Below are 12,735 nucleotides of genomic sequence, written 5' to 3' on the forward strand. Positions count from 1 at the left end.
CTGTAACCACGGTGGTGCAGCAGCTGTCTCCCAAACAGCTGAGCCAACCCTGCAGCAAGGGTGAGAAATGAAAGATCCAGTGAGAATACTTCAGCAGCCCTTGGGTGAAGCACACTTGACTTAATGCTGAACTCGGGGAGTTACACAGCTCTCGCTTCAATTTCTCAGATGTAACGTGGGTAGTTTCTCTCCCACACACTTCCTAAGAATGGTGCTACACAGATGTGTGCATAATTCTGTAAAGAATGCCACAGAAATCTGCAGAATGAGTGCTACTGCTGATTATGCAAAGCCCTTGAAGCACTGTTCCATTTGCTCCATTAACAAAAAGATTCTCATACAAGTTATAACTTTATTTCTACAAATGAAAAAAAAGCCTTATCCCCCTTTTTAATTTTTAATAAATATATCTATTAATTAGTAAATCACAAGAGAGGTATGGCAACCTTACTCAGAGAAAATAGCAAATGCTATTGCTATGCCTTCACCTCTGCACTAGAGCCATTCCTAAGGAGTTCTTGTGCAAAGAGTAATTTCAGATATCACTGTCAGATGCAAGGCCTGCAGTTATCCACATGCTTCCCTAGGACTAGCATGATATTCTTATCAGCTCTGCATAGCAATTTCTCTTCCAGATACTGTAGCTGCGCCTTTCAGCTTTTGGTGTCCATTCCAAAGCTATTTTAGTGCAGTTGCTATCTGTACTGCTTGTGATAGGTCCTGGCTGCCACCATCTGTTTCTTCCACTGTATAAAGATGTGCAATGGTTCCCTTCACTAATGTGTCCTCTGGCTCAGCATCTTGACATAAAGCTATTCCCACTGCTTGCTATCAACCCACTTTTTTCATTAGCAGGAATTCTGTAATCATGTCAAGAGACATTTTTAACTAGGATGTGAGAACAAGGGAACTGCCTAGGGCACTGCAATCTGAGATCATATATGACCTTCCCTCCCTCTCACTCTCATCCATACTCACAGAAAGGGCATTGCTCAATTTTTCCCTTCCCATTGCATGCCCAATTGTTTTGCCTACACACTCCTTGATATCTGTATTCACTACAGTTGTAGCTCTCACATGGAGAAGACCATGTAGATATCTTGTACTTTTAATATATTCTTGTCAGGCATATATCAAATAACACACTACAAGATGCACTTGCATCTAAAACTGAAGCAAAATACACAGCAAGGCGGATACCAAATAGCAGAGTCATCCATTTCCTATGGCCTTCAAGAAAGATCAAGAATGTTACAAGGTTCCATTTAAAAAAATAACACTGGGATTTCTAGCTATTGAGACGCTCAGTGAAGTCTAGAAAATATACCCATTTTTTGCACATGGTATAGAAGAAGAAGGAATTTAAATCTTAGATTTTTAAAGGTCTTTCTAGCTTGTGAAGCTATAAATAATATTCATTGCCTAGCGCAGACTGGCTGCAATACAATTCTTCATTCACCTCACTAGCCATATACCTGGAGTAAGTATTCTGCCTACAACACTATGTAAACATGATTAATAGCAGGTTTAGTTCCAAACAAGAATGAACATTTATTCATGTGGCAAAACAAGATGATCATTTAGAGGTGCATTTGAAACGCCACCAAAAAATCTAGTCAGGGCTCTTTTCATGTCACTCATCTCAAAGTATTTTGCAGTTTTCCTTCCTAAATCCCCCAACTTTACCCTGTTTATTTTCAGACTTCCAATCTGGAATCTAAGAAATAAAAAAAAATTATTTTATCTGCCTTCCTCAAATAAGGAAGAGTTAAACAGTGCTATTGACAAGTACAAATAAATAAGCAATACAGTTGAAATGTGTTAATTAGCTATCTACAAGAATGGGATTTTCCTTACTTGTGTGCAATATTTTGCAAAATGAAATTCTTAGTAAAAACAAAACAGCTGAGGCTGTGAAATGAAAAATACCTTATCTGCTCTTTACCTTTGATAGCAGTTATCAAGGCTGCTTTACTATTTACGGATGCATGTTTATTCCTCATAGCTCACTCTCCCAGGAGTGAAGCAGGGAAGAACTGCTCCTAAGTCTCACCAGCCTATGTGAAGGAAAGCTTCTTGCATAGGCTGGGAAGAGAAAGAAGAGCTCATTTGTGTGTGGTTGCCACCTCTTCCTTCTTTTCTGGGAAGAGCTGGAATGGTGCTCTTTATGCAGTGACAGATGGGGTGGGGAAAAGAGGGAGAACTGGGCCAAATCTGGGGAAGCACTGCAACAGAGTCTTTGTCTGTCATTTTTAATACCTATCTTTTCTTTTGCTTTGCCTAAATTTCAGCATGGATAATTATAGCAAACAGCAGGCAGATGGCTGTTTCTTTTAGGAATTGTACCCTGAACAGGGATGAGGTAAGCTAGAGAAAAACCTGTTATTTGGTGCTTGTTGTGAAAACATGAAGCAAAGGAAATTCCAGAGGTGAGGTAAAACATAACCACCTAACAGTTCAAAACCAGTGGGAACCACTTAGAGCCATCTGCAAGAGCTGCATTCCCACTGACCTGCATCCAGCAGCTCTCACCTTTAAATCCCAGGGTGCCTAGCGAGTTTAAAAACACAGCTACAAAGCTCCCCGTGTGCCAAGTTCCTCCAGCATCCCACAGCCATCTCTCTGGTATTCGGATAAATCCTGGTGTTTGGCAGTCGCTTTGCTGGAGGCATTTACACACGCAGCCTGGGTTGCAGGATCTCCACATCCTGCGGTGGTACTCACCTAACCAGGCTGCCCTGGCAGGGTGCTGCCCTCTGAGAGCTCGCAGCCCAACTGATGTATTTATTTCCCGTGGCCGAGGTTCTGTCTTACCTAGCTGGGCGGCCCCATCTGCCGGGTACTCGGGGAACTGGCCCTCGGAGGGGACGCTGACAGTGCGGCGCAGGCAGCGCCCGCGGGAGGCATCCTGCGGCTCCGGGGTCCCTTCCGTCGGCACCTGCGGAAAAACCACACCGACAGCTGTTAACTCGCCACAGGCCACGTTGTTAATATGCCATTTTGATAGGAGACTTCATTTTAGACTCTGCTTATAGCTCTCGGGCATAGTTTGGTATCTGTAGCCTTAACACAAAGTTCTGGAGGCTCCCCGGTGGTAAAGAGCACGCTCAGCCCAACGATAGCCACGAGCGGGGCCAGCAGCCTCTGACCCCCCGACTAACAAAGCAGTCCTGCCTTTCCAAACTGCTGCCCCAGCGCCAGACCCATGGCTGCTTCCACTCTGGGAAAGTCAGGCAAAGGCTGCTGCTCAGATGGCTCCGTGCTAGACTTTGCAGAAACAAAACTTGCGACAGCTACCTGGCGGACAAAGGCGCTGTACAGGCGGCCCCAGGCTGCAGAGAGCCACCTCCAAAGATGAAGACCCCTGAGCAGCACGCTCATGGCTATGGTCCAGCAGGTCTTGGCATGGTCAGGTAATAAGTGAGCTCAGGATTGGTGAACCACTGCATTTGTGGTGGCTCCAAGCCAGAGAGTCGCAGCACCTGCAGCCACGCAGGTCACCACACCGCTCGGTACTGCTCACCACACCGCTCGGTACTGCTCACCACACCACTCGGTACTGCTCACCACACCGCTCGGTACTGCTCACCACACCGCTCGGTACTGCTCACCACACCGCTCGGTACTGCTCACCACACGTTCTGTTGGTGCCTGTTACCATGCCTAGAATCTGTGCTTTGGGTGGGACTCCCCTGAACATTCCAACTGCTGGAAGAAACCTCAACGATGAGGGAGATTCAGCACCTAGGGACTGGAGGGAGGCTCAAAACTAACACACATCTCAGTGTACTTTTGATGAGGACTTTGGTTCCAACAGTACAACCACAGTACATGTAGGATGGCAATTTCTTTTCATATGGCTACATAACATACAGCTGGCACCTAAAGGAATAAAAAAAAGTCCCTGTCCTACTTCCTGAGCTGCTTATCCTTTCGTATCTTCCATCAACTCTGAAAAATGAGTATTAATAGCAAACAAAAAGCTATCATTCATGTGGGACACATATTGAGAAAGTAAGAAAATTACAGCCTGAAAAATATTCCAGGCTGGAGCTTTTCAGCTCTGTTCCCAGCCAATAAGCTGGCCCAGCTCAAGGCCAGGGAGAATTTCTCCCAGGGTGATAATTTGGTCAAAATAAAAAGGAATTAATAACAAGATAGAACACCTGTTGTGGTGTGTGACCAGGCCCTGGCAACTGGGTGTCTTCTCTCTGAACCAATCACCTTTTCTCTACTCTTGGAATTGCGAGTCATGCTATAAAACCAAGTGTGTTTCTGAATAAACTTGGCTCTTTCTTCCTGTCATGAAAGACGACCATGTAGCTGTGCATCTTATTTCCACTGCACTTAAAGGGTTAAAACCCCTTTCCACGGCTACACATTCAATTGCACGGAAGGTTGTAAAAGATCTCAGAAATACTGGATTTTTAAGAAATAAGCTGCACACTACAATGGCTCTTCCACACTTGTTCTGGCATTTCCTGATTTCTAAGCACTTAGCATTCTCTTAATGTAATTTTTTAATGGCTATTAATTACTATCCTGGTCTATTTGTCCCCTTCAAACAGTGCCCATTTTTCAATACAGGTTTCCCAAGCCCCTGGTGCTTATTCTGATCAAACTTGTCTTCTCTGGTGATTTCTACAGCTATATAATCTCTCTGCAAAAGCACATCAGTAAGTTAAACACTGACTAATTTTGTTGGTTTATGCCACATTTGTTACATCACATTTACATATTAAATTTTCAGTTCTCATCTGGAGGCTCCATTTAGCCTTATTTCCTTCTAAACACTCTCCTGATCCTCTGCCTCTTCTCATTTCCTTCAGGGAATTTTTTGGTAGGATGCTGTGAGCCCTGTTTCCAGATCAGCTATTACCAGTCATACCACACACACTTGCTTCAGCACTCCTTAAACTCCTGCCACAGTGGGCTCGTTGCACCTACACCTACCTGCTTGCTCTAGAGCAGTACAGCCAATGCAGAGTTGATTTGCCCACTATTAGGCTTTTTTTCCACTGAGAAATGAATGTAGTCCCTCTCCAAGCACACTTCAGTACCTCTGTGGGCTTTCAGACATGGGGTGGCAGGAACATTCTTTTAATCCACTGACACAAAAAATCCCACTACTGCCACCCTGATGACAGCATGGATAGCCACGGGGATGGCCTGACTCTGCCACAGGGGAGGGGAGAATGGGGAGTGAGCCCACAACACTCTCTGAATCCTTGGGAGAAGCACACAGGCTGTACTCATGTGCTGTTCACTGGAGTTGGTGGTGAACAGAAACCTGCATACCAGAGACAGGACTGACCATCAGGCAGGGACTGAGCCCTTAGCAGCAGGACTGTCTGAGAGCTCAGGTCCCAGCACTGGCTCACTCAGCTCTTTGGACCAAGCGCTTGCCCAGAGCAGGAGCACATGCTCAGGGTCACTAAAAGCAGTCCTTTGGTGTAGCTGTGTTCACCTATAGCAGTACAGTCCACACCAGCAAAACCCTGCTTTTTTTAGTGTTTATAGTGGCTTGAGAAAAAACCTGCTATCATTTATTTCATTCAATAATTTCATAAATTGTAGAAGGAACAACATTTTAATGCTATATTGCTTGCTCTATGCCAGAGAATATACATCTCCCAATCTAATTGACAAGATTAAAGTAGCAAAGTAACTCAAAAAGTCTGACTTCAAAATGTTTCGTTATTTACAGTAAAGCTTCTCCAAAACATAGTCTCAGTTTATATTGACAAAAAGAAATAACTCAAAGACTGCAGGGCCAGTATTTATTGCTTAGCATGAGACCAGCCTGCTCTAAAAAATAATACAGCTTAGTGAACATGTAAAACGAGCTTGGTCAGCAGCTCTGCATCTCTTGGGACTAGACACATTTTAAACAGTTGTATAAAGTGCTCTGTGGTCAGACAAACGGATTCATGGATGGGAGGCACCAAAACACAAGGAAGTGCACAAATAAATACCATGTGAAGACCAAGGCAGACAACTGCTTCCCAACACTCCTCTAGCCCCTGCCACTCCAGCAAGCAGTTCAGCAAAGGACTGAAGAGAATGGCACAGCCTTGCAGAGTCAGGACTCTAATGGTGATTCAGCCTTTCAGCTCTTTTGGTTTTTTTTTTCCCCTATTCAGTTTTATCCTCTTCTTTCTCTGCTGAAACTTCACCAACCTGGGAATTCTCTGACCCTCAGCTGACATGCTGAAGGGCTGCTGGTTCAGGACTGGGATCTGAGCAGTGTTAATTCTCTGATAAAAAGGTAAATAGGGACAGTCCCAATACTGATCATTTTAGCAATCTTAACAATTTTCATCACAGGTCACGTTTCTGCGACAGATTTCACAATTTAATGAGGATGGGTTCAGAGCTCAGACTCTAAATACTTGAACAGCATGCCAACTCACCTGCCACCAAACATATTTTTTAAGTATAAAAAGTCTGTGTCAGGGATTTCTAGCAGCTTGATGATGAGGCGATTTCAGAAGTAATAGGAGTAAGAGCTTTCCAAGCATTTGATGCCTCCTAAAGGCAAACTAAGATAGTCCCTCTTAAAAAAAGTAGGTGAAAAAGAAGTCTTCATTGCAGTAAGTTTTTTCAAGATTGGAAAGAGTGGTTCAAGACATAAATTTGAGAATTTGCAGACTCTTCTGATCTAACAGTCAGGTAGTTTGGAATCATGTCAGAAAAACAGTTAAATATTTCATTTTAATTTTTACCTTCCTTCAGAAAGTTAGAAGCTAGCTAAAATTTTGACACGAAAATCCACTTTAAAAATGTTGACAACAAACATTTCTCTGAGCTTTTGGAAATTAAATAATTAAATTTGCTTGGGAATTGAGGAAAATCTTATCCTATGGCTGGTTTCAGCTTTTACAAACTCTTATTTACAGGTGAAAAGTGTTTGCTGCAAGACCACCAATGTGACAAGTCCTTTGAGGAGGAGGGCAGTGGGATCTGGGAAGAACTTCCCCCAGGGCCCCACGCAGCAGTGATCCTTTGGGATCACCACTGTCATACCACTTCTGGTGTCAGTCACAGGAGATGGAAGAGTAGGAAAATACATCTCAGGTGTGCTGTTGCTGCTGGTCTCTGCCACCAGCACCAGTAAGCAGTGGATCTTGTCACAGTGAATGTAGGTCTTTGATAGCCTTTTCCCTCGATTAAAACCACCTCTAAATCCAAGAAGAAAGATGAGGTTTTGGTGCAGAGAGGGAAGAGTCTAACGCAGTGAAAAGTGTTGTTCATCTTCTTTTCTAGGTGAACACAAGACTAAAACATTCTGCAGGACTGCAGCCAAGTTGCTGACAAAGCCTAACTAAAAAGCAGCCCAAAGCCAGGTGCACCCATTTGTCACATCCCTCAAAGTGGAAGTGCTGTGCAGTGTTGTTTGTCTGGAACCACTCTTCATGAGCACTCATTGCCTTTCCCTGTTTTAAATGGCTCTGATTTTACAGACACTTCTATTGTACCCTCACAGCTCCTCCCACCTGATGAAACAGGTTTCCCAGAGCAGATGAAAACATCTACACCTTCCTGACAGGGGAAACTCTTCCTTGTGGAAGAAATACCTGATTTTTATGGGCATCAGTCTAGGTCTGTTCTCCTTGTCTTGGAAAATGCTAATAAATATTATCACACTGGGACATGTTGTAATAATTGCACATCTCCTGTCACTCAGGATGCCTTATTTGCTAAGTTGTCTCTCATGTTCCTACAGGGATTAATTTTCTTTCTACTTACTTTTTGGGCGTTGATCTCTTCCTTTCATTAATAATTTTCATTCTTCAGTCTCACCTATTCTCATTTTATAAAGCTGACAAAGTGTCAAGTAATTAATGTTTTTCTACACTACACAAGGTGATACTGCCAGACTATTTTTGTCTAAGTAATTACAGATATTTTTGGATCAAGTTGCACTTCAAAAGGCCTCCGATTTTCAACCTACTCTTGCTCTTGCACAGCACAAAATTCTCCTGCATATACTTCATTCAAATTGCCTTGACAATAAATTCATAGTGGTGGGACACTACGATAAATGAATTTTCTCTACTGCACTGTTTATTTCTGTAGTGTTCTCTTAGTCTTAAAAATCTGCAATTCATAATGCTGTATTTTAGCAGCACTAACTGAAAAAACCCAAACTTAGCATTATAACTGAAACAATGGAAAACTGTTCCTTTTACCCGTTTACATTTTGTATGCTTTTCACTTTCTGACTTGGACACACGCACTTGTAGAAGGATTTTACAAAGTGTAAACACACATTTCTGTTTTCTTCCAGACTCACACAGGCCAAGATTCTCGAATTTTATTCCGTGAAGTAACAAAGCAAATGCACAGAGAATAAAACTAAAGGTTTCAGACTTACACCTTTCAAGTTATGTCAGCCTTGCAATGATGCAAGTGCTCCCTCTGGGCTGCAAGGGCACTCTGCTGTTGCCATCTCCTCCTCCTTCCCCTACACCCTCTTGCTCACTGGTGGGTGTTCTTCTGTCCTGAACACTTTTTCTAAGATCCTCTTCAGCAGCCCAAAGGAATTCTGACCTACCCGTTCTATCAGTAATGACCATGTTCAGAGCAGGAAACTCTCCTGCTCCTGTTTCCTATTGCCTGGTTTGAGACAATGAACAGTTCCTCCAGCATCACCTTTCCAACAAGTTTACTCTAAACATAATCTTCATTTTTTTTCTTAAAGTAACCTCCCCCTTCTTTATTCACCTGGGCTTTGTTTAGTCTCCCTGTACCAGTGGTCCCACCCAGGAGCTTTGTATGATTCCCCTTGTAGAGACTTTTCCATCTTCAGGCTCTTGACAAGCATCTCACTCCACTGCTGCCTTAGGCCTTTGTGTACTCCTGTTTCTAGATCACATTTCATAGAGCCTCTTTCAGTGCTGAATGACTGGCCAAGAAAAATTTAACTGCATTGCCTCCCCTCCCCTTTCTCAGGAAGGCTGCAAAGGGATACTCCTAGTTCAGAAAAATTAGAAGAAGGTGTAAATCCAGAGTATCAGCCCTGTGTCTCTCTCCTGACTGGCAGTTCTATATGTTGTATGTAAGGGACTGTCTGCACACTGCTGTGTAGTCTTGCAGAAGTGAGACTAAGCCAATCTCTTATATTCCTACTGAGCACTCATGGCTCTGCAAGGACTTCCCTTTTTCCTTTCATTTCACAGTAGTCACAAATTACTTGAAAATCAGAATGGCAAATCTGACTCCAGCTACAGGCTTCTGAAACAAATCCCATTATCAGTATGCAGAGTCACACCTGCACCAAAGGCATGTCTGCTTGGCCTATCTGCATGCAGCATTTCCCAAAACAAGCTATTCCTTGCTGTGGTAGTGCAGAAGATTCCTTTGAGAGCACACTGAAAGAATGCACACTACTGCTTGCTTTCTTGGGGTTATTGCTGCGCTTAAACCTCAGGCCCTCTATAGCCTGATATTGAATTTCCTCAGCTTCTGACAAAACCCAGTGTATTTAAACAGAGAATATAATGATGTGATACATTGGACTCCCCACATTTACTCCTCAGGATCTAGTCAAAAGACTCATCTTACTCCCAGCAAAATGCTTTCAGCTGTCTGTAGTAGGAGAAATAAAAACCCCTAAGTGCATGATTACCACCTTCAGGTAAGCATTTGTGATATGAGCCAGAGTTGTTTTTGATTACATTTCTTTAATTAGATGCATCCTTTTGGTCCAGCTATGCTGCTACAGCACTGTTTCAGAATGATTCTCACATCTCCTTAAGTTTCTACAGCGCATACTTCAATTCCTCAGGTATCAGTCCTGTCAGATTAGAAAAGGAATTACATAGTAAACAAATAACATTAAATGGGCTTTCCATTTTGCCTGTGTTTGATCACCTCTCCCACACATCAGCATTAATGCTGCTCCCTTCTAATAACTCAAGTCCTTCTCTAAACCATTTCCTCCCACTCCCCCTATGCAAGGCAATATTTCATTGCAAATAAACCTGAACTCAGCTGACTAATATTTTGTTCGACACCAGAAACAGGTCTCACTAGCAGTCTCTAACAGCCATATACAGCAGCTTCAAAAGAATCAAGAAAAGCCATAGAAATTCAGGTCATCTCCAAATATAGGAAACTATTATATTAGACTAACACTTGTGGAAAAAAAGCCTTGACTTTTCCCTACCTTTATGCCTGCACTGACATAAAGAGTCAGGTTTACAAACCTGTGGTGGCTTTAACTACCATTAAAAGAAGTAGTAACATAAGAAGACACAATGGCAGACAAACACAGGCTGCAGAACTCCAGGAAGGAGTTTGCACTCTGGCTGCTGTCACCTCTTTCATGCCACCAGCATCTGGGCCCTCTGGATTGTAACTGTGTGCACCATGCCATCCATACACAGGATAGCTTAGCTCCCCTTTTCATAGAATGGTAAGGGGTTAGAAGGGACCTTAAAGATGATCTAGTCCCAACCCCCTACCATGGGCAGGGATACCTCCCACTAGACCAGGTTGCTCAAGGCTTTATCCAACTCGGCCTTGAACACCTACAAGGATGGGGCATCCACAATCACCCTGGGCAAGCTGTCCTCACAGTAAAGAATTTCCTTTAAAGTTCCCTTTTCCCCCTTGCACACGTTCCAAAGGATTTGTGAGTGAAATAAACGAGAGATGAAGAAACCTGCCTTCTCCTTTTACCAAAGAAGGCCAAAGGGCAAATACTGCAGCACCAACACGAGCTCGTCTCACCTCCTTCTCCCTGTTGAGCAGCACCAGCTGGCTGTCCGTCAGGATGCAGTATTTCCTCTCCCATGTTGTCATCTCAGTGTAGGGGGACTGGCCACAGGACAGTCTGTGGGTAGGTGGTCCTTTCACATCTGGGAACAGAAAATCATGATGTTGTTAGCACGTGGCATTAACCACCTTCTTTGCTTTCAGAGTTCTGCAGTGAGATCTGAACCAAAACTGCACTCTGTGCTTAGTGGGGCCTGTTTCAGAATTTTAAAAGGAAAAATGGGAATCGTGGGAGGCACTCATGTGCTACAAATATTTATTTACTTACAGCATGACTTACAAAAATGGCAATACCAGAGATGAATAGAAATGTCTTTGTCAAAGGCTGAAATATACTGAAAAGACCAAGAGCTCTTATGAAAACTTAATCTTCCACTCCCTTCTCAAAACCATGGTTCAAAGGGGTGTGGCCTTGAATGTACTCTAAATCTTAATAAAGTAGATTATTTGAGACTAAGGATAGAGAGATATAGGAAGGAAGACACAGATCAAGGAAGGCAAGCTTTAAGAAGGGAAGGAAAAATTCCAAGGGATTGGCATTTAATCGAGAAGGGCTCGCTAGCACCTTTTGGTGGGGAACCTACTTGATGAAATTGTGCATTTTCATTTAACCACAGACACTACAGTGACAAAAACTCATACTTTAAAAAAACCCCAAACAACCCTCCCAAAAACCACAAACCAAACCACAACCCAACTTGTTTGGGTCCCAGCCCTGATCTATTAAAATTAAATTTAAAATCAGTTTCCCATAAGTCTCTCACGATTGAGCTGCATATGACATTGTGCCTGTCACTACTAACAAGGTCCCTTCCAACCCAAACCATTCTAGCATTCTATGATTCATCTCTTTACAAGGTTTTGGTTGTTTCGTAAAATTAAGTTTCATTTTTATCTCGCACTCTAGTTCTATACAACTTACTTGCAATGATCGAAAAATCATCCCTTCTCAATGTAGACACTGTAGATCCCTCAAGTCCCAGGGGTCTAAAACAGACACTGCAAAAATCAAGGGAATTCCTGCACAGGAATCCAGGACCTCCTTAAAGTGTTTCAGGAGCAAACGGAGTGTTCAAACTCGAAATGTTTTGTAGCACTACTTGCCTTTTAGCACGCCTAGTAATACGCACAGAGATACCACAGCTGCTTCCTGTAGCTTCTCCCGAGTGTCACCACTAGAGGCCAGCGAATCCTCAATCACCCAGCACCTTCCAGGGAGAGCCAGTCCAAAAGCCAGCGTTAAACCTGGACTAAGGTTTAACCTTACTTATTTACTTTCCTCTTTGCAGACCTTCCACGTGCCCCCTTTTTATCAAAAACGCTGCAGCATCTTCATGCTCTCTTCCTGCAACTTTGCCTCTGCGTTGCAAGGGATGTGTCAGCTTCTAGAGCCAGACTTGGAAGATGGCTTTCAGCCCTTGTTCAATCTCATATTGCATTAAGATTCTTGTGATCATTCAGGAAAGTGCTTGAAATAGGCAACCATTAAGCAAGAAAAAGGAGGGGGCTGCATGGCTCCTACCGAATAACAAAGAGCACCTTTGTGCTCTTAATGTCAGGTTAAATAATTCAGGGAAGAAGCTGAGATGCAGAATCAGGCCCCACACTATTACTTCTCTGACACAACTCAGTTTGTGAGAGTAACAATCAATGCTGTCTCAAAATTGCCCAAAACTCTAAGTGTAAGCATCATGAAGGGAAACCATCATAAGCTCTGTGAAGCAAAAGTGCATTTGTGCAAACTCCTTGGAGCACAACAGACTCTCCCACAACGTATTAGTCCATTTCACAGACATGAGCCCTCCAGGTGGATTTCTGGCATAACTGCAACTCACATTTATCATTGTGTCCAACCAAAACCCAAAGCAGATGTAAAATAAAACCACTGCTGTGCCTGCTTTGACCTTGGCTTCCCAAACATCAGCACATGAGCCCTACCCCTGCCTAAGCATG

The 12,735-nt window shown here is 43.2% G+C and overlaps 1 protein-coding gene across 9 annotated transcripts in view; it reads right to left on the minus strand.

Annotated features, from left to right (window-relative positions):
• The window catches only part of RASAL2 (RAS protein activator like 2), a 162,958-nt gene that overhangs the window by 71,208 nt on the left and 79,015 nt on the right, over positions 1-12,735 (minus strand). For all 9 annotated transcript variants that reach the window (XM_088170342.1, XM_088170340.1, XM_088170341.1 and 6 more), the window contains exons 2-3: positions 10,738-10,865; positions 2,815-2,938 (exon numbers count right to left, since the gene is read on the minus strand). In XM_088170342.1, the coding sequence (XP_088026468.1) occupies positions 2,815-2,938; positions 10,738-10,865 (252 nt within the window). The remainder of the gene's footprint in view (positions 1-2,814; positions 2,939-10,737; positions 10,866-12,735) is intronic.

Source organism: Sturnus vulgaris, chromosome 9 (assembly GCF_052056855.1).
Source record: "Sturnus vulgaris isolate bStuVul1 chromosome 9, bStuVul1.hap1, whole genome shotgun sequence".
Classification (NCBI taxonomy): domain Eukaryota; kingdom Metazoa; phylum Chordata; class Aves; order Passeriformes; family Sturnidae; genus Sturnus; species Sturnus vulgaris.